Raw genomic sequence first — 27,300 nt, 5'->3', positions numbered from 1 at the left:
TGAAAAGCTAAGCCTTTATTGTTAGATACCTCAGAAATACACTAAGAATTAACTGGCTTTTGCACTGGAGGGTCTCACATCATGTCCAAGAACAAGAGAAATCACAATGCTCCCAACACTCAAATACAAACTGCTCAGAGCACTCTTCTGATAAATGAAGTTACAAATCTTTGGTTAGGTATGTGTGAAACCGTGGTAACGAACCCCATCATTTTGCACAGAGCACTAGAAAAGTCTTTGGTTAGTATCATTACCAACTTTCAAGTGTACCGTTTTACTTTTAGAGTCTGGCTACTCTGGATAAACACAGTACATGTAGTCAATATCCTGTGACACTGGATAAACATGGCAGTGAGAAGCCTTCAGTATGCTACATGCTACCAATATACAGCATACACATATGCCATAGATAATTACAGTCTTGCCAGGAGAGAGTAAAACTCGTCAGAGCCTTCATTTTCTACTATATGTACATTTTTTTTCCATATTGCCTTTTTCAAAAATAAGGAAGATCCATTAGATTCAAATGTAGTTTAACTTAAAGGCTTCATCAGACCATATGTGCAGACACTTGAGAAGATGACAGAGTTAAGCTTCCTAGGGTCCTGGAGTCAAAGAAACTCTGCTGGCCCCCACTGCTAATCAGGTGCACTCCTTCCACGGGGGGCAACATCTGCCGATCAGTCATGGTCCCACTTGGTGAGGACCCCAAGAAACTTCCTTGGGAAGAAACAATTTTCTCAGGACTGGCAGCCAGTTTGGGGGATGTGGAGAAGTTATATCCATACAAGGCACAGGGACTGTGTAACCGGAACGTGTTGTAGGAACCCTGATGGGTCTGGTTAGCCGCAAAGGCGTTGCTGGATGGTGATGGCATGATGTACTGGAGTTGAGGGGACATTCCTGAAATCTGCATGGACAGGCTGGTCTGTGGGCAGCTGAAGGTATCCCCATCGGTGCCACCCATGGACATGTTCACAGATGGGCTACTGCCCACACCCACATAGGAGGGAGTCCTGGGTGGGGCAAAGGTCTCGCTGCTCTGGTTAGTAAGCCTGTTGTAGGTCTCTGCCAAGGACGTGCTGTAGCGGTTGAGGGTGAGGCCTGAACGGGCACAGGCAGAATAGTCAGCTGGAGCCAGACTACAGAGCTGGCTGGTGTTCGGCCCCAGATGGAAGGCAGGAGAGGAACAAGAGGAGCCAGACAACAGATGAGGGTGTGTGGCAGGAACACCATTCCCAGTACCTTGGAGGAGAGTGGAAGAACTTGTGTTTCCTACAAAAGAAGTTGCAATGTAAAGAATGACTTCAACTGCCATCTTTTCCTTTAAATTTTGATAAGCATATGATGCCTCAGGCTTGTTTCAAGTGGGGGGAATTACAGAGGTGAGAGGTGGCTTAGCTTTCAAAGAATTCATTTCATTGAACTCAGATTAACTTAAGCATTCTCTCGATATTTTTAAACCAAAAGCAGGTAAGATGGCTTCAAGGGTAATAATAACTACAAGGAGGCCTGACAACCTAAGTTCAATTCCTGGGACCCACAAAGTAGAAGGGAAAAAAATGAACTCCCAAAAGTTATCTTCTGATCTCCACACATGTGCTATCACACATGCAAGCACATACATACATACACACACACACACACACACACACACACACACACACACACACACACTAATTAATTAATTAAATGTGATAAAACTTTAGAGGAATGTTTTTAAGACTAATTATCATTCCAGGTAATAATGAAGTTTTGTTTTGTTTTTTGTTTTTGTTTTTGTTTTTTTGGTTTTTCGAGACAGGGTTTCTCTGTGTAGCTTTGCGCCTTTCCTGGAGCTCACTTGGTAGCCCAGGCTGGCCTCGAACTCACAGAGATCCGCCTGGCTCTGCCTCCCGAGTGCTGGGATTAAAGGCGTGCGCCACCACCGCCCGGCCATGAAGTTTTGTAATACAGAAAATAGTAAGGCACTATCACACGGAATTTTCATGTTCTATCTCAATTTGCTTTCTTGGAATTTTCTTATTTGCAAAAACAAATATTACAAATGCCAAACTTAACAGAAATTTTATAAAATTAAATTTCATCTCATTTTCCCCCAACAGTATAATAAACTGCTCTTTTCTACCTATGGTATTCCCTTTCTCCCCAGTCTTTTCTGGACCAGTACACTTCCTTACAGAGGAAAAGAAGTAACTGGAAGGAAAGCACAGAAGGGGTCAGGGATGCCACACACCTCATCTACATCTGTAGCCTCTCACCGAAGCTTGTGTGCATCAGTACCTGTACCACTCAGGTCTCTGCTATACTATCACTTTGTCCCTCAAAAACCTCAACTCCAGCTAGAAAACAGGTTGGCAAATCACAGGCAAGACAAAGCAAAGGTCTAAGAAATAAACAATCCTGTGACACTCAAAGAGGGTGGCTTAATCTTGCAACCAATCAATAGCAACTCCTTTCTATTGGTCACCAGCTCCTTTCTATTGGTCACCAGCTCCCTTCTATTGGTCACCAACTCCCTTCTATTGGTCACCAACTCCCTTCTATTGGTCACCAACTCCCTTCTATTGGTCACCAGCTCCCTTCTATTGGTCACCAACTCCCTTCTATTGGTCACCAACTCCCTTCTATTGGTCTATTGGTCACCAGCTCCCTTCTATTGGTCACCAACTCCCTTCTATTGGTCACCAACTCCCTTCTATTGGTCACCAACTCCCTTCTATTGGTCACCAACTCCCTTCTATTGGTCACCAACTCCCTTCTATTGGTCACCAACTCCCTTCTATTGGTCACCAACTCCCTTCTATTGGTCACCAACTCCCTTCTATTGGTCACCAACTCCCTTCTATTGGTCTATTGGTCACCAACTCCCTTCTATTGGTCACCAACTCCCTTCTATTGGTCACCAACTCCCTTCTATTGGTCTATTGGTCACCAACTCCTTTCTCTGGATTTTCTGGCAGATTGATGCTTGCAAACTTGACATAACTTAAGAAGAATGGAGAATTCCAAAGGGCTGCAGAGGATGTAAAAACCTTCATTATTCTAACAACAGTATTTCATTCCACTTCTTTAAATAATCTAAAAGCCCAAAACTACCAATGATAATAATCTAAACCTGAGTATGTGAAATTCTCATTGGGACCTGGTAGGATCCTGGTAAAATCTGCCTAAATGGGTGACCTTAGAGTCTATCTCCTGAGCAGACTAGTACAAAAATGGCACCCTTCTCTAAGGAGATACAAGTCCTGGGTTTGTGAGGAATGAGCTCAAAATGGTCTGATCCAGTGTGCCTGATCTCATCACAGATCCAATAAGAAAACCCCGCTGAGAGGCAATAGTTGAATAAGAGGAACAGGCATGGGCAACTTCTTGTACAGTACACCTACATGGACTCCAACATCTCAATGAGAGATGTCAGGAAGAGGTAAGCATTATGAAATAAACAGCAGAAACATGCAATATTTAACCTCTCACACCACAGGACAGCCATCTTTCCTGATCTGTCTCCTGTCAATGCAGAAAAGAAATGGGTCCTAGAGTAGGAGGATGTTGATGAAAAAGTCAAATGTCGTGGATATAATTAACAAAGTGTACATCTCTTACACCTCAGCCTTTTCTCAGGAACTGGCTGTATGCATGGCCAGGAGACTGAATTACCTTGCTTTGGAATTCCAGGGATATCTTCAAATGTGAGAGTTCGTAGTGATGGTCTCCAGAATGCATATGACTCCACCAGGGCTTCCAATCCCATTCTACATGGAAAGGTCAGGACAAACAGAGTCTAGTTAGGAAGGGTTGTAGTTTTCACTAGTAATAAGCATTTGAAGAAACAACATGGTATTGGCAATGCCCTACACATTCTACACTCAGTGACAGGTTAGGAGATTGCCACAGGCAAAAAGAAATCCTTTGCACAGGGATGTAGAGACGAAAATGGAAACCTACCAAGATGCCTGCCGACATTCTCAGGACTGTAAAACTAACACATGGACCTGAGGATCTGAGTGATCTTGGCTACTGTGAGCCCAAGGCTCTGTAGTGCTCTGGGGCCTCTCTTCCTGCCACAGGAGTTTGCCCTCTGATGATGAAGAAGATAGTTACAAGAACAACTTTATGTCAAGTTCTCTTTTCTAAGGGACATTTCTGCCCATCATTCAGTACCTCAGAAGCTAGCTCAAAGGAAGAACCAGTCAAAGAAAACCAACTTCCGCTCTGGGGCACAATCTCCACCACCAACCAGGCTAGGCCAGGAGGGGGCAGCACTGACCTCCCACTCAGCTTGGCACAGTGTGCAGAAGGGTAGGAGGTGATTTCCAGAGCTACCCAGTCTCTATACAGAGAGCAGCACTGTAAGTCATTATAAAGCCTCACCATACACACGTTATAAATTGATATGCAAACTTGGTTGCAGACTATTTGTATCTCATCTGTATATTTCAAAACAAAAGCAACTACTCTAAACGCAAACATAAAAGACTTCCTACCATAAGTGATTCTGTCTTCCTTCCTTCTTATATGTGGTGGCTAAAGAATACAACCCAGGATCTGGGGTTGAGCTTTTTCCTCAATTAGCCATTCAGAAGACAGCCTGGGGCCTCACTACTCATCTTCAACCACATCAACCCTAAGTAATTTGTTAGAAAGATAACATGGTCTGGGCCAGGGTGCATCTCAGAAGTTTACCACTTATCTTGTGTCTTAGTCAGGGTTTCTACTGCTGTAATGAAACACCATGACCAAAAATCAAGGTGGGTAGGAAAGGGTTACACTTCAACATTGCTGTTCATCACTCAAGGAAATCAAGACAGGAACTCAAACAGGGCAGCATCCCGGAGACAGGAGCTGATGCAGAGGCCATGGAGGGATGCTGCTTACTGGCTTGCTTCCCCCGGCTTGCTCAGCCTGCTTTCTTATAGAACCCAGGATCAGCAGCCCAGGGATGGCACCACACACCATGGGCTGGGCCCTCCCCCATTGATCACTAATGGAGAAAATGCCTTACAGCTGGATCTCATGGAGATATTGCCTCAACTGAAGCTTCCTCCTCTCTGATGACTTTAGCTTTTTTCAAATTGACACACAAAACCAGCCAGTATATCTAGTATGCACAAAGCCCTGGGTTCATCCTCAGCACAACAGAAACAGAAAAACCTTCTTCTGGGTAAAGTACTACCTGGAAATTTCTTGTGACTGTTATATTTCTACTAACTTTAACTCAACTGCTGCTTCCCTGTACCCCCAAACCATAAACTAAGAACTAAGGCTAGAGAAAACCACCTGCCAGTCATATGACTTCTCCAAAACAATGAAAGCTCCCGAAAGAGCAGATGATTTATGCAAGAAAAGCATCTCACATTGCCATCTTTCCACAAGATTTTACCCCTCCTGTTGCCGTGAGCTCACATGGGGACCTTACTAACTCCTTCAGTCTCAGAGGAAAACACCGCCAGCCCATACAGATGCCACAGGGAAAACACGCCCAGCTGTTTCTCCTGGGCTATGTGGGTGGGAAGAATGGAGTCTGACCTCTGACATAATCGCTGTGTTACAGCAAAGACTGTTTGGAGTAAAGATACTAGCCTGGAACCCGAAGGACCAGTGACTGCAGGTCACTCTGAGTCACTTGACCTCCCTGGCTTTCAGTTCCCTGAGAAGTGAAGACTGAACTATGGAGCTCTGAAGCCCTTTTATACCGAGCTATAATTTATTTCATTCTAACCGGTATTTATTTCACTTGACTTTTTGTAAATCAGACACTATATCTGTGGCCAAACTGTAAGTCAAATCCCCGAGGTCATACTACTCAATAGTACTTTCTATATGGTGAAATATTCCTTTTTGTGCAGTTTGTGGGCCCGGTCTGTCTCAATACTGTGTTACCTGTGGGTTCTATTTAATACTGGACTGATGAACATTGGGTAATGCCTTTGATGGTCTCTCTGTATTTAGCTTAAACCAATACTAAATCTTTACTACTTTCAAGAGAAATTTTTTTTTTGCTAAAGAATATTAGTACACACCTTTATTTAAAAAAAAAACCTACTTTTTATTCTCATGCAGGTTAACATTGATAAAGGTGGTTTGGGACAGTGAAAATACCAATGTAATTATAAAACAGTTTTACTAAAGCCAGAAGTTTGTAGACTATACAGATGTGTTTTACTGCTTTATTTGTTTAATGTAAACTGAATTATGTTTCAAATCCATAAATCAAATTCGTAGGGAGAAGTGACTGAGCAGAGCAAATGCATAACCTTATGCTTAAAGTAATGGCTGGGAGGGGACACATCGACTACGAGCCTCCTGATTGGGAGTTATTGATATGTGGCCTGAGGCTGCTACTTCACACTGCCAAATCCACAAAGGATTGCAGATATTTTGCAGGAAACAGTTATAAAATATTTATTAGTTGAATCTGGACTTTTGTTAAAAAGCCTTCATTTTCTCCAGTAATGGAGACTTTTCCCATCTAGTTAAAGGAGAGATGAAAGGCCCCTCCTGCAGGAGAGTAGCCAAGGCGATAATTTATACAAGGTGCCTTTGAACAACCTCCACATTTACCAGTGCCCTCATTTATGCTATCAAATGGCTGAGTTTATTTAGTAAAATGGTTATGTTTTTCCTGAAGTATTTAAGAGAAGAAATTTCTGTACCTTCCTGAGTAAAAACTTTTATAGGGTCAAACCTAAGGCCTAGCTGTGGAACGGAGCTATTCTCAGCACATAAATTCACTCTCACGTAGCAAATGCCTGCAGGAGGGCTTCAAGGGCCGAAGCTACTGATTCCTGTAAAACAGGCTGCAGAGCCCTAAGCAGCCAGAGAAGGACACTTTTTAATTAAACAGAATTGTGTTTATAAAATTGAAGCAATCACATGTCTGTGTTAATTTTGTGTCCTGATCAACTTGTTTATTTCATATATGGGGAAAATAAAAATAAAATTTTGTTTTAAAAAGCAGTAAAACTGCACAGCAGAACCAAGGAAAACAAAAGAATATTGTGGGTGGTTTTTCATAGACTTTCCTCTATTACTACATGAAAAAACTATGCTGTCCCTCTATGCCGTCAAAGCCACCATACCTTCAACGAAGCCTCACATGGAGCACAGGTTCTTTTTAATTTTTTTAAGGAATATAATACATAACTTTGAAATATTTTAAATTGACAGAATTTTTTCACACTGTTAAGGTCATTTTTTTAAAATATGGAGCAATATTTCATGAGAAAAGGTGAAAACTTTATTTCATTAACCAGAAAGCTCTAGAACAGTGGTTCTCAGCCTTCCTAACACTGTGTTCCTCATGCTGTGGTGATCCCCAACCATAAAATTATTTTCATTGCTACTTCATAACTATAATGTTGCTACTGTTATGAATCATAATGTAAACATCTGTGTTTTTCTGTGGTCTTAGGCAAACCTTGTAAAAGGTCCTTTAACACTCAAAGGAGTCATGACCCACATGTTAAGAACCACTGCTCTATACAGACACAGCATACTTCACCTGTAACAAGACAACCACTTGGAGCAAAATAAGAATTTTGAATGTTAACATAATTCAGAGTGTTAAAATATAATTCATTATTTCTCCATGTTGATTTGAAACATGACAGGTTTTATTGGGATCAAAAGAAATAATGCAAAGCACCATTTGATGTCAAGCCTACATAGTTCCAAACAGCCAAAAGTGAAAGGAACCCCTGTCAAACCGAGCCTGTGGCCTCCAAACCGAACAACAGGCTTCCTGGTTTATTTTCACCATGACACTGAGTAGTTTGTTTGTTTGTTTGTTTTGTTTGTTTGTTTTTTCGAGACAGGGTTTCTCTGTGTAGTTTTGGTGACTGTCCTGGATCTCTCTCTATAGACGAGGCTGGCCTCGAACTCACAGAGATCTGCCTGGCTCTGCCTCCCGAGTGCTGGGTGAGCCACCGCCCGGCAACACTGAGTCTTTTTAATGGCACAATTTTAATAACCAAATCTTTTCATTATGCTGGCTCATCTAGAATTCCTCCTCAAAATTTATCATTGAAGCCATCATCTAGCTTCTAACAGAAGCTTCACTTGTCATTACTTTTTGTGCAAAATATATTTTAAAACTATTCATAAGCCACTGCTTCATAAGTGAACTTCTCTCCAGTGTCAGTAGCAGCGAGATCTTTCCCAGACGGTCCAGCAGCTTGGGCATGGGGTCTGCTATTCACTCTCAGGGACTCCCTGTGGAGCTCCTATAGGACTTTTAATACATTGTTTCTCTGCTTAAGAAAAAAAAATTAGCTCAAGTCAATGCAAGACTCTGAGATGTTGTTCTGATGTAACCTAAGTTCACAAGAAGGGTTCACCCCAGCGTTTGCTAAGGCAGAAAAGGAGTCACCTTTCAGGTCTCCTGCTGCTGTGGCACGCATCATTTTAAGGCTACTAAGCTATAGTTTTTCACTCAATTTTCAAAAACATCCCTGCAAAGCAAGAAAACCAGGAGCATAACAAAACTGCCACCAGGCACAACTTTTCACCACAATGAAACAGATCCGAAAAGACATGAAGCAATTTCAATGCAGGAGCTAAATTTGCTAATACCTGCAAAACTTCTCATCAAGTGGAGCACTTCAAAAGATTCCCTCCTATTGGTCAATCTTGCTGATCCTCCTCCACTGATTGGAAGGTCACTCTAGTCTCACTGCATCTTAGTTGCCTTTTAGTACTTTCTAACTACATGTTGTTTAGGTAATGCCACTGTAAATGAGGATGACACCAAGTCTCTTTAGCAACTGAGCACATTTTGAGACCTGTCTGTCACCTATCTTGACCACCCACGAAATCAGCTGAAAACACTAGAAAATCAAGACTATTACCTGATTGCTTTTTTCTTCTCAAATTTCAAGTGTAACTGTTTCTTGATAATTGAGGGTTTTCAGTTCATGTAGACAAACCCAGTTAGTATCAGTTTCAAAACAAAATAATTTTGGAAATGAAGCAATAAAGTTCAAATGCCTCTTATTATAAAAATGTACTTAGAAGTATGCATATCAAAGCCTTGCCTGAAAGGGCAGAGAATGTTCCTCTATTATCACCCTCTATTACTAGCAATTATTTTAGAAAATGTTGTAACACCGGACTGTACTGGAATAGACCCATATCAATAAATGTAGAAAGTTGCAGCAAACCGACTGGATGAGTAATAGAGTGGAATTAATTGTTGTAGTTATCCCACTTAGTGCAAACACAGTAAAACGCAACATAGAAAAAATAAACAAGCATGTGGCTGTCAGTAAAACCAAGACAAATTTGGAAACTGAAGAGGATCAAGTCTCTTGGCAATATGAAATCGTTTCCTGTTCCAGTTGAGAATCCAAGTTAATTAGAAACTATCATACTCTTCAGACAGAATCAATAGACAGTGTGTCATCACTAAGAACTCTAAACCAAAAGAAGAGGCAGAAAGGACAATTTCTTGGACTATGAAGACCCACGGACCATAAGGGTAGGCTTCTCCATGGCCCCTCCAGAAATACCACGCAATCTTTATGCCAAGGGCTTGCATCTTCACCCCAGCTTCACGCACTAAAGTTCATCTGAAGGCAGGCCACATGACTATACTCTCTACCTAAGTTACCTCCGAGCCACAATAATGTTTACCAACTTAAATTCTCATCAGAAATGCTTCCAACACTATGTTTACCAAGTTAACCTTAAAGCTCATAATGGAAAAAAGATCACATTAAAACTTTAAATATATTTACTAAAACAACCAGGAGATTTCACTAGAACTTGCCTGTTCCTCCCGGAGTCTCGGAAGCCTTTAGCAAATGGATTCCTGTCTATTTTAAGGCGAGTAATCTGCAGAGAAGAGAAGAAATCATATTAACTCTTAATATAAACATCACAGAGTATTATTTGAAAGTTAAGATGTTTTTGGTTGTGAGCCTAGCATTTAATGGCTGAACTATCTCTCCAACCACCCCCCCTTCAAAAAAAAAGTTAAAATAACTGCAGAACTACCAACAATCTAAAAATTAACATACAGACAGAGGGTTCTTTTGTGTTCCTCTAGTATGTTTTAACATCCTGGCAGGGAAGTTAAAAGATTTAGAACAGCCATCTGCCGTGAAAGAGATACTTCTTCACCCATTTTCCACCTTAATAGATGGATAACAGCTTGTTTTGTTTTGAATGTGCCTGGAGAAGGAACCCTGCCGTCTTTTCCTACTTGACCATTCTCTCAAGCTGAAGTTCTTCTATTTGACTCTAGGATATGGTTTAATCCTGATTAACTTGTAGAGCTGGGAATCAAGGATCATCCAGCAGCCTGCATTTATTGACAAATTATAAGCTTGTTTCCATTCTTCAGAATCGAGAATCCCCACATTCCCTAACCTTATTGCCACAGTATTTTTCTCTGTCTTTCCCTTGGCCTTTGCTTTTATTCTTTCATCTCTTATCTGGCCACCGAACTATAGTGAACATCTAAACAGAGATAGCTATGACTTAAAGTTTCTAACAGAACAAAATCATATTAAAGTAGCAGAAATAAATGCTAATTTAAAAATACTTAATTTTTAAGTACTTTCAAGTTGTTGCCTCAAAACTGGCTTCTTGTCCACTAAGATCTCAAAGTTTAAAAGAAAGGAGTTTACAAATATCTTCACCATCTCCATTAACTGTGGTTTGGACTCATGCCACCCTAAACTTGACATTTTAAGTAACACCCTTCTGTTTCTTAGTAGATCTGTCCTTTGCACAGAGGAATGCAGAGCCAATTCCTTGTATTTTGCTTTCTAAATTCCTGGTCTTAATGAAATCAATAAAGTTAAGGATCATGTTTGTGATTACATTAACCTGCTAAGAATGAGATTGGCTGGATAGCATTGTGGAGATGGAAGGCCTCCCTGGAGTCTCTCTTGCTGGCCTGTGCATGCCCTCAGCCTCATCAGCCTTGAAATACTTCAGACACGTGAGTTCCATAAGATATCGTCTTGCTATGTGGATATAACTACATTATAAAGGATGTTATGAAAGTTTGCTCATTAATTCATCATATAGGTCTTTCTATCACTGAAGGGAATTTTCCATTATAGACTATACTAAAGTTCAACTCTGTTCACTTAAGTAATGTTTAATTACATTAAATAATTGAAATATTTCAAATGTTAGTTATAAGAGTATAGATCTGTATAATAGCGCCTTTCTAAACAAAAATATAGCTCTAATATCATCAGATTTATTCAACATAGATTATTTATGCCATACCAAGTTTTGCAGAAACTCCTCACTTGATTATTATAGCAACTTATACACAGTTATTACCCCAGTTTTATATTTTCTTTTAACACAATACTTTAAAAGTTATGTTCAATGGTCCAGGAACCCAGGCTACAAAAATCACATTGATATTAATCAGAAGAGTCTTTATCAATTTCCTAAATTCTTAAAAATGATAGTTCTGAAAAATTAAAAACTGAATGTGGTAGCATTGTCTATTTCCATTCTAATTTGTTGACTCTTAACTGACTTGTTGGTCTTTGTTAAGCAGCACCCGGCACCACAATTTGCTGTGTGTGTGTGTGTGTGTGTGTGTGTGTGTGTGTGTGTGTGTGTGTATGTGTGTGGTGTGTGTGTATGTGTGGTGTGTGTGTGTGTGTGTGTGTGTGTGTGTGTGTGTGTGTGTGGTGTGTCTGCAATTGGATAACCAATAAGCGGGCTTGACACTCACACTCTTGACTCATGTAAAACAACCTTAAAGAAACAGCATTTGCCCATACAGAAAAGAAACATTTCATCTCTCAAATTATTTAGACCATTATAAAAGCATCACATTAAAATTGCCAATCTCTCAGACTATAATGCATATCAGTACCCTGCATAATACTTTAAATCATAGTTCAATGATAAAGCCCTTTAAAAATATACAAAAGGAATGTACATGATAAATCTTTCTGAAAATTTTCTTGTAATTCATGGTCTGTAATATTAAACCCACGTATCATGCTGTAAGATACAACTAGCTTTTCATAGTTTACATGCCTGTTTTCTAGGTAAATAGCTTGCTTTCTAATTTTAATTATGACACTATAATTCAATATCTCAAGATGGAAAGTAAAACTATGCTGCTAATTGCAAGATGCATGCTCAGCTTAAGTCATCACTTGAGTAGACTGCTTGGGAATTTGTGGACTAGGAGTTGTCACTCTGTGCGCACATGTACACACTGTGGGTGTCATGCACAGCAAATGGTGTGTGGTAATTCCTGACATGTGGGTATGGCAATACGGAGGGCAGGAGTCTAGCAAGAGGGCTGCTGAAAACGATACCTGCTGATTCTGATAGGCGGTGACGGTGGTGAAGACTGTTTCTGGGAAGGAGAATGCCTTCACACCCTCCCCGGAAGGAACAGGCTTGATGGGGGAAAGATCATCCCCACAGTCTTTACGGATGACGTGCACGCGTGGTTGGTATTTGTGCATAGAATGAAGAATAATCTAAATCAAGGGGGGAAAGCCATATTAAACAGGAACCACTCCCAATTTGACGGCAAGAGCAAATTTGTAACGTGAAAAATAAATTCTTGCAGGAAAGTTACATTTCTGAAGACGCAGGAAGTTAATTTAACAAAATATAGCAAAGCTGCAGGGAAAGTCTAGGAAGACATCTGTAGCATCTGTATAAAACTACAAATCACGTTAATGCAATCCTCACTACAGCCGTGTGAAGTCAACATCAAATTTCTATTGCTTAAAATTCAATGATATATTCATAGAGATTTTATTTATGATGAGCTTAATAAGACCAGAGTCAATACCAATGAAACCAAAAATGAGACTGAAATGATCACGTGCATGGTACTATATCCATCTTCTAAAGGATACACACAAGATTTTCAAACACCAAGGGAACTGTTCCTTCATTGGTGATAGTGTGTACACATTAAGGACACCCCACTGTCTCCTGTGTTGATTCTGCAAAATCTATGGTTTGTTGGAAGAGTATATTTCCCTTATTCACATTCAAATCTTAGGCTGGAGAATGGAGAACCTACCCTGTTCTAAGTCTCTCATGTGGTCTCCACAAACCCACTCAGATTTGTCCTAAAGTATTGCTCCAGATTCATAAAAGCTTTTCATATACAAAGGATCTCTGTGAGTTTGAGGCTAGCCTGGGCTACAGAGTGAGTTCCAGGAAAAGCTCCAAGGCTACACAGAGAAACCCTGTCTCAAAACAAACAAAAAACAAAGATGAACATTACATAAGCTATAACAGTGGAAGACTTTTATGAGTAGATTAGCAGTTACCAGGGGAAATTTACATCGTGAGATGTGGTGTCACCAAGCTGTTGCCAATGCTGCTTAGGCAAATTTCAGTCATATAATAAAATTGCTTAGTTTTAATCTTTTTATTTTTCTGGTTTTTCAAGACAGGGTTTCTCTGTGTAATAATAGCCCTAGATGTCGTGGAACTTGCTTTGTAGACCAGACTGGCCTTGATTGAACTCAGAGATCTGCCTGCCTGTACCTCCTGAGTGCTCAGATTAAAGGTGTGTACCACCATGTTCAGCTTTGTTTTTAATCTTAAAACTATAAAAACGGTACCTAACTGTTGAGACACATTTTATGGCTTATTAAAACAGAGTATAGTGGGCTCATACAGAGATATAGACAGTGATCACCTCTGATGATGGTATCACAGGTAGGAGTCTGTGTGTGTGTGTGTGTGTGTGTGTGTGTGTGTGTGTGTGTGTACACCCTTATATATGCCTTTTTATGTTTTAATACTTTCATGAACAGCAGGTTTTTTATTTGTTTCTTAGATTCTATATTCAGATATTCATGAATTGGTTTAGCTACTATCAAGTATGCAATTTTTCTGAACTCTAAGCTTTAAATTCAAGGTTTGGGTTATAATGCATCTAGAAGGACAACACCTAAACAAAAGTCCTGGGAAACATGGTGTTCAACGTGCTTCATGTTGTTCAGGATGTAAGCAGTTTAATGAGCCAACTTCAGAGCCTTTGGTCAGCTCCAACACCAACAGCTCTGTGCTCAGAGAATGTGTTTGCTGTCCTGAGAGCATGCCTTTACCCTTGGGAGAGCCAACACTGCAGTCGGGGGCTCTGTTTCTGCTAAACCTTTTCCCTAAGGTTTTCTTTGTGCCAATGGCAGACACAATTGGGAAGCAGATCTAAAGATCCTGCCAACCAGACGTGCCTCTGAAGGAGGCAGCATGAACACAAGAGCATGCAAAAGTTTGGTAAACGGGGGAAGCAGTACTCATGGTGGGGGTGGGGGGACATAGGCAGCAATCCAATGCCTCTTTCTAGGACTAATTTGAATGAATTTGAATGAACTATTAGCAGCTTCGACCAAAAAATGTTTAAATAAATAGAATTATAAAATACAGTAGTAAACAGTGGGCTTCCTGTACCAGAGATATGTACTTTTTTTTTTATCCCAAAAGTTTTTGTTGGCTGTGAGTAGGTGTGCACAGGGCCATCACATGAAAGGTGTGCCTTGCTGTGAGTCAGGATAAACGTCTGGAAAATGCAGAAACAAAATTATACTCACAGGGTCTAACCATTAGCATAGTCTGGTAAGCAGATTTTCAGTGGATGAAGAATGTCTTTTGCTTGTTCCCTTATTACTAGTTTATAGTAACTAATTCTGTTTTTAATAGATATCAAAATATGTTTCTATCCTTAATGCAGTTTATATCCTTGCAGGGTTTTGTTTTGTTTTGCTTTTGTTGTTGTTGTTTGTTTTGTTTTGTTTTGTTTTGTTTTCTGAACTATGCTGGGGGTGTGAGCAGCAGGAACGGCAGAGGGACTGCGTTCTAGTCTCTGACTTCCAGGTAGGAGCATAGTTGTTTAATGGTTAGGGTTCTGCATGACATTTCTAAACCTCGACTTATTTTTAATGGTAAGTTCCACAGAACCTAGAGACTTTCAAGTCCTCACAGCTCCTAGGCCCAGGGCCAGTTTTGTTTCCTTTCCTGTCTGCATGCCTTCCTTATGAATTTACACTACGTGGGCAGGCACAATCCCGAGGCCAGGCCTCATACAGGAAACACAAGAATGGTTTTGAACCTGTGGCTGCAGCTTGTGTCTCAGCCCCCACCTGCAAACTAACTGTCCTGGCCCTTTTCCTAGGATTTATTATTGAAATAGCATACTCTTTTCAATGTGAACACAAAGTAGTAAACAACCACTTTTAAAGTAATGACTTTAATGTCCATTCAACTTTGCGCTCCTTTGTTTAACTTTCTCTTTAGAAAACTGGCTTGCAATAGATCTCTTTGGGGGTTGAAAAGTTTGAGGGTGAACGCTTTCTCTTCCCCAAGCTAGGAATCAAAAACGTCAGTGGCTAACAAATGGCAGCATCTAGAAACTCCAAGGGAGACTCACCATCTCTTTAGAGGTGATTTCCAGAGGAGAAGAAAAAAAATCAAAGACAAAGAATTCCACACAAAGAAGCAAAAGGTACACAGCCCACTTCAGAGCACTGGGACGAAGTGACTTGGAATGGAGGTAATAAAAGTTTCTTTTCTGTTTCCGTTCTTGTTTTATGAAGACTCTGCTCTCTGACCACCTGAGCTTCCATCTCTGGGCCCCACATGATGGAAAGAGAGAACTGACTTTTGCAAGGTGTACTCTGACCTCTGAACTTGTGCAGTGGAATGCAGGGATGCACAACTCCAATACCCACTAAATAAACAGACATAATAAACTTTCCCATTTATAATACTAGTAAATCAATAATATTTTGCTTACTTAGTAGGATATGTGGGATTACTGGCATTTAAAAAAGAGAGGCCATACTTATAACTCAAATAATCATATCTTATTTGTACTTTCTATACTGTTTGTTCTGTTTAGACAGGATTTGGGCAGGGGATTTCTAACTGTAATATTAGAAAAGGCATACAGACCCATGTCCACAAACACAGAGTGCTTTCTTATTCATAGGCTTATACATGCTTTTCTGCTTTAAAGACTAGATTGGAGGGGTTTGGATGTGGCTCAATAGTAAAGCGCTTGCCCTGGACTTAATCTCTAACACTGCTAACTAGTCAACTACTCATAAAATAGATTTACACCAAAAGAAGCATACTTTTTTTTTTTTATCTGACCAGTCAATTGTGCTTGAAGTCTGACAGGTAGGGCTTCTAGTTTTACAGCTTGACGGTGGAACTTGTCAATAACTGAAACTTTTCTACATGAGAGACTCGCAAGGTTGGATTAGGTTTGTACCTAGTCTTATTATAACTTGATATGCCATGTTTGATTGAAATCCCTGGGAGACTCTCCCTCTTCTGAAGAGAAAGGAAAAGGGGTAGCTCTTGGGGGTGGTGGCTAGGAGGAGAGGAGGCAGGGGAAACTGTGGTCAGGATGTAATATATTAGAGAAGATTAAATTTAAAAAAAAAATGGATTAGGCCAAGCAAAGGACCAGATAACACCACCAGCCCACCCCACCCCCACTTCCTGAATGTGTTAGAACACCAGCCATGCCTCACTTTAAAGTGTTGATACGTTCTCAGTCAATCACAGGCAAAATAGAATTTTCCCTTTTTGCTCTTACGTGATAGTGTGTTTCAGGCCCTCCTTAAATGCATACTTTCAAGTTTGCCGGCTTCCTTGGGTTTCTAATTCCAGTATGACTCATGAGGAAACAAGGCCTCAGAGAGTGGAACTGACTTGCCCAGGATCACTGGCATGGTGCCCTCAACCATTCCAACTTCCTTCCCCACAAGAGAGCTCAGCTACCTCTCCTGCATCATCCTGCTTCCCTGTCTGATTTTTCAAGGAGAAACAGTAAGAGAGTATGGGCATGTGTGTCACAGAATTGCCAGCAAGGGAGAACATCCACTCCTACAAGCCCTTGACTATGGCTACTTGACCCAGCCCATTGCCAAAGCATCAGGTGATGTAGGTATGGGTCCTGCTGCAGTGTAAGGTACACCATCAAATGTCTTTCCCTGTTCAGAGAGATATGCTCATGGAAATACTTTCCTCCAGGGAACAGACTCCAGGAAAACAAGGAAGCATGCATGTGGTAAGAAACTGTCACCCAAGCATAGGAACCTCTTACAACAAGGGCAGCCCAAGTCTTGGTGTGTACCAAAGCCAGAATAAAGCTGGCTAGAGTCCCCATGGATCAAATAGGACCTACAAAGTTATCACAACATCCATGGATTAGCTGTGGCTCTGAGGGATACTGCCACTCTGAATCCTCCTTAATTTTCTTTTCTGAACCAGGTCTGGCGTTTGGGAGGCTGAAAAGTTACTTTGGGGAAAACACATCCTCTTATGTGGTCGCAAGTCTAGTCACAGCCTTTGATTCCTGCAATCACCTTACGCTAACTTAGTAAAACTCCCAGGGCCACAGAATTCTCACATCACAAAGCAGCATGCATGTACATCTTTTGCACACTAAAATGGGGTGGGGCAGGGGGGCTGAGAGATTAAAACATAAGAAATTTAGGAAATTAACTATGGCATGTACACTTTTATTAGAGGTGACAATGACTTCTTTTAGAATTAGTGGAATGATGGAAAGCAAAAGGCTAAAAGGGCAAGAGTCCCTGAGGGTCTCTGCTAAGGCCCCGCCATGACCGTACTGCCTTCTTAGACTCGGGTCACAAATGGCAGTAGAATTACAAACACATTCCCAATCTCTAATCTGCTTCTACTCGGGGCCATCAAATAGAGTACACACAGAAGCAGACTTCCAGTATTCTTCCCAGTCTCTCTGAGCTGGGACGAGGTATGTCTGTACCTCTCTGAACAGACAGAACAGCAAGCTGCAGGCTCCCTTCTCATTCCGTCTAGGCAAGAAACTCACAAAGCCAGTCTGGGCCTTCCGTGTCTTTGATCACACTTAACAGTCTCCAAGAACACATTTTTAAAATGAATAGCATGAAAGAGTACATCCTCCTACAAGCACTAACATTCACAAAGCAATGCCCTCACTTCTTGATTTCCCGTAGTTTCCCAGTGCCCCCTGTGCACATTCTTTATTCTTGATTAATTAAACTTAGTACACCCTGTCACAACCTTAAAAGAAAAATAGAATGTTTCCTTAATTTTTGACTGTTCTTTGCTGCTTTTATACACATTCCTAATAGTGAGAGTCTTTATTTATGTCCAAGTAACTGAACTTCAATTTGGAACTTTTTTTTTTAATGTTTTAAACAAATACTGTGTGGTGGTTAATTTTATCTGTTAACTTGGCTAGGGCAAGCATCCATATTTTTGGCCCAACAGGACCGAAGATATGCTGTGAAAGTATGGCTTAGAGATAAACAATCAGTAGACTCAGGGAAAAGCAGATTAGTAGAAGTGAGTGGCCATCATCCAATCAGTTGAGGACCACAAGAGAAAACAGAGTCAAGTCCTTGGAAGACAAGAAAATTCTGATAACAAACTATCTTCAGATTCAAGTCACAGCTTCAACTCTTCCTAGGTCTCCAAAACACGGAACTGGCCAACTCTTCCATAATCACATGAATCAATATTCATATTTATTCTCATTCTCTTCCTCCCTCCCTCTCTCCCTCCCTCCCTCCCTCCCTCTCTTTCTGTACTCTCTCCCACCTCTGCCTTTCTTCTCTCTGTCTCCTCTCTCACATGCACATACATAACTATTTTCTCTGTATGTATTCACACATACACATGTATATATTATATTTTCTGGAGACTGTTCTTTTAGGTAAAAGCTGTTAAAATTGCAAATCTAAAATCAAAGTTTGTTTTCTAAATCTATATATAAAATTTGGTTTAGATACCATATATAAAGCCAGTACTCTGAACTAAAAGAATTAGAATTATAAGACGATTATATTGACTAGAATTCTTTATCAGAATGCAGCTTGAGGTACAATTACCTCTTTAAAATATATTCTTAAACTGTAGAACTCAGAAAGCAAGCAACACCAAATAGCATTCTGTCTAAATTTCCTAATAAAAGGCAGAAACATGGACCCATCAGATAGGTGTGCTAACAATAGTTAGGTCAAACATAGGAGCCTGTTATTTTTTTTTAAACACTGAAACCAAGTGAACTATAATTGTTACAACTTGATTGTAGAATTGGAAAAATAAAAAGAAGGAATGGGAAGTCATATATGAGAAAATATGAAGACATAAAATGTCTTCTTTCTCTAAGTCTGCTTTAAATTATAAAGGCGACCACAGAAGCACTGTCATGTGAAATCTTACTAGCTATGTGTTAAAATGTAGACACTGCATTGTCATAGGAAGGTTAGTACCCCCAAGTTTTCATCAAGGTGCTTCAGGTCCTATCTAGACACCTGCAAAGCACAGCACAAGCACTATATTAATGCTCATTACAGCTGGCAGTTTTATCTTAAGTGACTTATTTATAAATAAGCTAAGTACTTTTATTGTTTGGGAAATGAGGAAGTTGGTAAAGGCGTTTCAATTCTTCCTCATCAAAACTCTACCAACAGACACCTAACAGAAATGCTAGCTTTGAGCAGAAATAAGTATGACCCAGAGCTAGTGAGTTACTAAAACAATACTGTAGATTTCTGCCTACAGTCAGCAAGCTGTTAACAATGCCTGTCTCTTTGGAACAGCCGGACTTGTCCCACATATCAAGTTTCAGCAGTTTTAGGAGGAAAGGGAATTATAATATACTTCGACACATTAGCTGTCATTACAAAACAATTGGGAACTTGCAGATGGAGCACACAAACAAGTAAGCTCCGGTCATTAATGCAGAGAGCCTCAGCTGGGAAAAGAGCTGGATACAGGGAGGACACCATAAATCATTCCTGTTACCAAACTTCCAAGCACATTTCAAGTATAATAATTAGTGCCTTGTGGGATTTCACATAAGCGTTTTGGTTAAAAAAAAAAAAAAAAAGTCTGTGCCTTAGGTCCTTTCATTCCAATACAAAACCTACAAAACCAGTATCTGGTTTAAATCTATTAAATGCTTTATGGGACAATACAGCTACAGACATGGTCTCTGATACAAATATAACCTTGATTTGGCATATACTGTTCACATACTGACCAAACAGAAAGGGGTATTACAATCTTAGCAGTTTTTAGCCAGGCACTGAGCTATGCCACCTGATGGTTCTTGACAGAGAGGCTATCTACTTACATGGCCTTGATCATCCAGTTCATTGTTGGTAAGCTTCAGCTTGTCGAAGCTGATCACTTGTCGCATCCAAGTCTCCCCAGAGGCAGGTGAGTCTGGATGAATATATACCCTGGGTGGCACAGGAGAATCGGCATTACCGGCCACCATCCATTTAGAGCTGTGGTAAACATACCTACAAGGCAAAGACAAAATTGTCAAAATGCGAACTACCCCATTGCTTGGAATTATCAACCAAATGTGCACCGTTTTCTAAATATAAACTTATTTCTCTATACACCCAATACTTTTGAGATTGTACTGTGGAGGCTATGGATCCAGAGTCAACATCATTTCGATGGCTTAGTGAAAATATCCATGCTGTCTCCCCCATAAACACCAAGTGTTTTGACTAATGCATTAACACTTACAATAGACATAATTTATATTCTGATATTTTTCATCTGAATATTTAATTGACATGAAGACACTATGAAGTTGTCAATCTCACCTCTGAGTAAATCTCAAAATACTTCAGTGTCTTATTTTAAAGGTTTCTACTTCCTGAAAGGTCACTCCCTTTTTTGGCTCTGTATAGCCTGGTGGATGGAATAAACAATGGAGAGGTGAGAGGAAACTGTCACACTGTTTTGGGGGGCGAAGTTAATCATTTTAACATTTAGAATGGCTTTTCTCAATTCTTTAACATTATAAGTAGAGCATTAAATAATTCATGCTGATTTAATTTTTTTGAGGAATTATAAAATATAGGCTATCATTAATCTTTCATGCTTCTCTTTCTTGAGATCATTCTAAGAAAATCATTTCAGTTAGCAAATACTGGTTTCCAACTACCAGCAATGAACATACAAAGCACTTGATTAGTACTGCCAATTAATGTTATTTTCACAGTTAAGAACCACAATAGCTTATTCTGTTTTTTAATATACACAAATAAATTGACTTATCAAGAAACACATTTAAATAGTAAAATTTCCAGGAGTTAAATAAAATCTTAAAATTTAGCTGAATATTCAGATTATTATCTGTCAATGTGAATTTAAAAACTAGAAAGTAGTGTATCAATGACATGATGAAGTGATATATACTTAGATACATTGCCTCCTGCTCATGTGTTAAGGTACTGCACACAATTTATAGTGATAAGGTTCAGGTAATGTCAGAAATACCCGTGTAGAAAACACACATCTTTTTAAAACAGCATGAAACATTTTCTTACATCTGTCTTTGGTAAAGCTCTTTGTCTCAACTATGGTTACTCGTTTCAGTGACCTCAGTTTTAAGCACAATATCCCTTGCAGATTTTAATTCCTTTCCTTGAAGCAAAATATATAAGCATAGCATTTAAATTAATTTTTGAAACCTTCCTTTTTGGTATTGGTATGGTGTGGTTTTCATAAATCAATTCCTATGAGCTTTCGTGATTAATAATTGTTCCTAAGGTTTCTTAACATGGATCAAATACCATTCTTTGACAGAGAATAAGTCAAAAAAATAATTTCTGATACTGATGAAAAAAGTTGATAAATAAAATAGAAACCTTAGAGATGCATGGGGGAAAAAACTGAACTTCAGGTAAGATTTGGGTTTCTACCAAAATAAATAAAAAGATTCTATCAAAATAATGCATATTAAATAGCTCAAAACCCAATACCTTCTAAGAGAATAAATTATACATATAAATATTCCTCACAAAGCATCCTAAATACCAAAGCCAAACGTTTCTTAGGAAGCAATAGAAGAAAGCAAATTTGTCTTTCACAGTTTGATCTATTAAGATCTAAATTTCCATTGCTTTCTGGGAGAATAAATATGAATAGTGTAAAATAAAGAATCTTAAGTAGATGGGGGAAATTGGAGGGAGAAACTTGAGAAAGAAAGGAGTAACTTAGAAACTCACTAAGAATGACATTATCTTTCTCAACACAAAACTCAAATTAAAATGTGGATTTTCAATCATGTATATTTCATGAATAAACGTAGTATGTTCTACTTTCTGCTAGTTAGTAAAGTGAGCAAAACTCCTAATGACTCATTTAATTAGCTAAATAATACAACTTAAATAGACAACACAAATAAAACTATTATATTAAACACTTTTAGTGTTTCCTAAGCTCATATACAGATTTAAATCTGAATACTTTTGCATCACAAACTTCATTTATCAAAACAAGCACCCATTTTTTTAGAAAGTGATAGAACCAAATGATTTCATTTAGACATATACTAAATGAGACAGAAATTTTCAAACAGAGATCTATCTTCTGCTCTTCCAAACTCTCAAACTTCCTTTTAAACAGATTAGCATTTTAAACTCTTCCAATAAACAAAAGGCATTGTCATTGAAAATCACTAATTCGCTTTCTTGCGTAAGTAAAAGCAAAGAGCTTGGAAACTAGAGAATTCATATCGTTTCAGAGTTTACTTGATGCGCAGACAAATGTTCTGTTTCAAAATCCAAGAGTTATAGAAATTTCTAAAGAACTGTCAATTACCAACCTAAAAATGAGCCAGAGATAACAATTCATTACAAGTTTAGAGAATGATTTAAGTCACAACGAATTATAAGATTTTATTTTTCTAACTTGTAAACACTTTTTTTTTCAAATGGAAGTCTAAAATATGTATAGTTTTTTAATATAACAAGAAAACATAAGATCAAAACATAGGGAAAAAGTATAACATTTACTATAATGTGTATCTGCAAACTTTGCATTGAACACTTCCTATCAAAACTCTCACTGAATCGCTAACCAACATTAAAGTATATTTCATGTAGCGATGCCAGACGGGCCCCTGCTCAAAGTCTCAAAGATTGAAGACATCTCTTTACCTATGAAATGCAAAACAAACACTGAGTTTCCACATATGCTAGGGGCGAAGCACCATTTGAGCTTCTAAAACCCACGGAAGTTAGAGCATTGAATCTGGAAATTCCACAGACTTTGGGAAACAAAGATCACAGTGGCATGGATGAGACAGGCAGGAGCCTACTGAGTCCTGGAGTTCCAATGGCTCCGCTTGCGGTCATGGGTGATCATTGTACCTGTATCTCTTGTTATCCACTGGCACAATATCCATGGCAATGTAGTATTGCTGGTGGGGGTCTAATCCGGAGATCTTCACTCGCATTGCTGGGAACATGCGCCTATTCATAATGGGAAAGAGGGAGAGAGAAACGGGGTTCGGTTTTGTTTTGCTTTGATTAAGAATAGAAACTGAATAAAGCCAAGAATCCTCCCATAATTTCCATTTTAATGTAGACAAATTTATAACGTACACTTAGATAACATAATTTTGGTGTCAGAGCATAGGCTACATCAAAACTACAGCTATAAAAATGTGATTTGTTGCACCATGTGCACATGTTCCGTGTTTATTCAAACATCAGTGTATCTTAAAAGTGAAAGGATTTTACCCGAAAGAAACTTTGTTTTTGAGGCAGAAGCAACAATCCTGTTTATCTTACTACAAATAATGAAATACATCATTGATAGAAATTTCAAATTTCTGAAAGTGATAAAATATATTATAATGTGAAATTTTAAAGGGGGTTATAAAAAAGCCACAAGGAGCCAATGTGCCATGCTATAACCAAACAATATGTTCTTTATTGAGACAGGACTTCCTGTCTGCAGCCTGGTAAGGTAAAGTGCAAAAGGCACTCTAAATTTGAAAGGTATAGTAAAACTTCTTTATTGGAAGCAGAAACTAAACACAACATATATTTACGGATTTCCTCCCCCCACCGTAACCCAAAAATGTTTTCTTTTCTAACCACAATTATTGCTAATTAAAGCAAACGAAAATTCCATTTTCTTTTGACGTCCTAGATATGTATATCAAAGGAGATGCTGAAGTAAATGCACATAATCCCTTTAAAAAGGGCATAGAAGCAAAGAATACAGCAGCATATTACTGTGCATTAAAAACAACATAAGTTTTGCCCTTAAAAAAAAAAAAGACTTTCTTCTAATGATTTATGTCTAGGACCCTCCAACTAATCTCATTTTTGTTAATTTAACCTTATAACACAAATTTATCTATCTTTTTTTTTTTTACAACAATGCTATTAAAGTCTACTGCCAGACAAAGGAAAGTCCATGATTATTAACTATGAGAGCGGTTTAATATGCTGGCTGTTTTAGTGTTCTTTCAGTGCACCTGTAAGATAAAGAGGAGAGGTCTTTAACGACATCCTTTATAAGACAACTGTTGCTTTGTGTTGTTGAAGACCGCATTTGGATCATTAATAAAAAAAAAAAAAACTCCCTGAGAATGCAGAAGGTAGCATATGGATTCAATAAAATATGTTTTTGTAATTTCTAATAAGTTTGGATACTTTTATGCTACCCAGGTTTTTACCATGTGTACTCCCTGAAAGAGTTGTGTGTGCTTTTTAAAGAAACTTTAAAAGGAACATATTATTCTTAGATTTCATTACACTAAATGCATAAATGAGCTGAAAACTTGAAAGCGCAAATTCCTCTCACCGACCTCAAATTAGTATGATGTGGCCAACAAATCCATTTATTTGACTAACGAACGATGCACAAATTTCACAGTCTAAAAAATAACTTCTTTCCAAACGTTTTTGTATTCAGTTAATTTAAAGCAATGGGCTGGATTTCGTGTGTGTGTGTGTGTGTGTGTGTGTGTGTGTGTGTGTGTGTGTGTGTGTCTACAGTTATAAAAAATTCGAATAATGATTCTTATAGCAATACATGATTAAAACATGACCATAGTGACTTTTCATGGCTACCTAATATCAGAATAGCACAATACACCATGAATTCGTGGCACTAGGAACAAATCTGGGAGTTTTGAATTTAAATATATATCATAGTATGCTAAAGAAAATAAGAGATAAAAATAACTAAAGCGGGAGGGGCCAATCTATTACCTAACTCAGGACGGATAACTAGGGCCTTAAATGCACAGAGGAGGGTACACATGATCTCGGATAACTATACCGCACTTCCTCACTCAGAGCATCGGCAGTTAAGGCTGCAAAGTCCACACTGGCAAAGATCTCCCTGACATTAAGACTGGGCCCGGCTGCGCCCTTCATCCACAGCGCTTTGGCAAAGAAGCCAATGGAAGTTCCAAAAAGGGCCTACTGTCCCGGGTCCATTTGGATCGGTCACAGCTGCGGCCTGGCTAGGGGGTAGGGTGAAGCCAGAATTCGGGAGCATCTCAGGGAGCTTAAGCTTACCTGCCGGCTTTGGTGATGATCATCTCCGTGCCTATTTCGTGAAAGCGCTTCCATAGCTCCGCTCCTTGCAGATCCACTCTCGGGGCCTGTGGCGTGGGCAGCGGAGTCCCCGTCCGGGCTAGGCCGGGTACCGGAGACCCCTTCGGGGAACCTCGTGGGGACGCCAGAGGGGAGGCGCCTGGCAGGAAACCGTCCTCACAGCTGCCTGGACAGCAGAGGGCAGAGACGGGGAAGCAGTGAGGGAGAGAACCGGCCTTAGGGACCATCTCAGGGTCAGGCCCTAGGACAGTCGCCTCCAGTCCTGCCGCCTGGGCGCTCAGAGATGCCTTGAGGCCTGCGGGGTCCCGCTGAGTCCCCATCTTTAGATCTGCGTCCTCCCCACGCGCTCGGCCTGCCTGTTCGTGGCCCCGGCTCGCGGGTGTAACACACACACACACACACACACACACACACACACACACACACACACACACACACACACGACACTGGGTCTGAGACCGGTCTCAGAGCTCAAAGTCCCGGGGCACAGATCCTACTGCCACCGCCGTCAGGCTCCGGGAAGCCCGTGGCCTCCCTTCACCCGGGACAGCCGCGGTGCCTCTCTCAGGGCCCAGCCCGAAGCACCTTCAGTAAACATCTCCAGATCCCGCTCCCTTCGAGCTTCCCGGCTCCTGGCCTCCCAGGACCCGCGGCGTAGCGGCTAGAAGAGGGCGAAAAGCCAACCCTCGGGCGCTGGGAGCCCCGGTAGAGAAGCGCTTGGCATCCCAAGGAAAGAGCGTGGGCGAGCTCGCCGCAGCCTCCCCGGTTGGTACAGCCGGCTTCGGGGCGTCCGTTCCGGTTTCAGTGCTACAGCCCGCGCCCTCCCGCAAGCGCCCCGGGGTTCCTAAGACTTAGCCAGGCGCCTGGCATCACCCTGGGCTGGAACCCCCGGCGCAGAGGCGAAGGGGCCGGCCTGGGAGCCCCGGTCGGACGGTACGCGAGGCCGACAGGTCAGCGCCTGACACCCGGGGCTCCGCGGCAGAGGCCCGGGAGGGTCCCCGCACGAGCACGGCCTCGCCGAACGAAGCTCAGGTTCGCGGGACCCGGGCGGGGACGCTCCGGGAAGCCGCTGGGGCCGGAAGGGGCCGACTCACCCGCCGCTCCGCGGGAGCCACAGCTCCGCTCCACGTCCGTGCAGCTCCGCGCCGGCCCGGACGCCGCCCCGGTTGGCGGCGGCGGAAGAGCCGCGTCTTCGTCGGCCTCGGAGCAGCCCTGCTCGCCCGCGCCTCCGCCACGGCTGCAGCCAGCGTCGTCCCCCGCCCCGGCCGCCTCTTCCGTGGTCAGCTTTCTCCGCTTCTTTTGAAGTTGTTGCTGCTTCTCGGCGCCGATCAGCGCCTCCACCGAGAAGGCGTGCGCCTTGAGGCTTAGCATGCTGCACGGCGAGCCCCTCCGCTTCTCGGCCATCCCCGCCGCCCCGCGCCCGCCCGCCCCTCTCTCATATACCCGCGGCTGGGGCGCACGCACGCGCTCGCCTTTCCTGGCCCCACCAGACGCTCCGCTGCTCCCGACGCCTCCCGAGATCCTGCCCCCTTCCCAGCTGCGGGCAAGAAAGAAAAAAAAAAGAAAGAAAGAAAAAAACAATTTTGCCGTTTCCTCTTTCTCTCTGGGTGTTGGGATCCGAGGAAGCAGGAACGCAGCAGCCAAGTTTCCTTCCCTCGGTCTGCCTAGAGCTCACTGATGCTCTTCTTGACTCCCAACCCCTCCACCTCCTCCTGCTGCACCAAGATCTACCTCGACTGATGAACCAGAGAGGACTAACACGGGTAAAAAAACACTCTGCGGACACAAATTAGGGATTGTAATTGAAATTTGTTGCCTTGATCTGTCAGCACTTCCAGGCAGGAGAGCGGTGGGAAGAACTTGCTCATTAGTGTCAATAAAGCGGCGGGGGCGGAGCCTACGGAGCTGTCCATCAACAAGACGGCTAACC

The 27,300-nt window shown here is 41.0% G+C and overlaps 1 protein-coding gene across 1 annotated transcript; it reads right to left on the bottom strand.

Moving 5' to 3' along the window:
• Tbx18 (T-box transcription factor 18) lies at positions 1-26,774 on the bottom strand. Its single transcript, XM_006983708.4, has 8 exons — positions 26,465-26,774; positions 25,332-25,536; positions 23,163-23,264; positions 20,120-20,291; positions 12,306-12,473; positions 9,770-9,834; positions 3,661-3,755; positions 1-1,275 (listed from the first exon to the last, which is right to left on the bottom strand). Exons 1-8 carry the CDS (start codon positions 26,772-26,774, stop codon positions 551-553), a joined length of 1,842 nt encoding a protein of 613 aa, XP_006983770.1. The 3' UTR covers positions 1-550.
• Positions 26,775-27,300: the final 526 nt, after the last annotated feature.

The sequence above is a fragment of the Peromyscus maniculatus genome, chromosome 7 (genome assembly GCF_049852395.1).
Source record: "Peromyscus maniculatus bairdii isolate BWxNUB_F1_BW_parent chromosome 7, HU_Pman_BW_mat_3.1, whole genome shotgun sequence".
NCBI classification, from domain to species: Eukaryota; Metazoa; Chordata; class Mammalia; order Rodentia; family Cricetidae; genus Peromyscus; species Peromyscus maniculatus.
Note: the sequence above shows the minus strand (reverse complement) of the source record. Positions and strands in the feature narration are given on the sequence as shown.

What these genes read in the sequence shown, in the direction of transcription:
- Tbx18 (XM_006983708.4), bottom strand. Translation starts at nt 26,774, where the DNA reads ATGGCCGAGAAGCGGAGGGGCTCGCCGTGCAGCATGCTAAGCCTCAAG. An exon ending in GTGGATAACAAGAGATACAG is followed by an intron (nt 20,292 to 23,162) that starts GTACAATGATCA and finishes TTTGCCTTGTAG; the next exon opens with GTATGTTTACCACAGCTCTA. An exon ending in AACTGGATGATCAAGGCCAT is followed by an intron (nt 12,474 to 20,119) that starts GTAAGTAGATAG and finishes CCCTTGATTTAG; the next exon opens with ATTATTCTTCATTCTATGCA.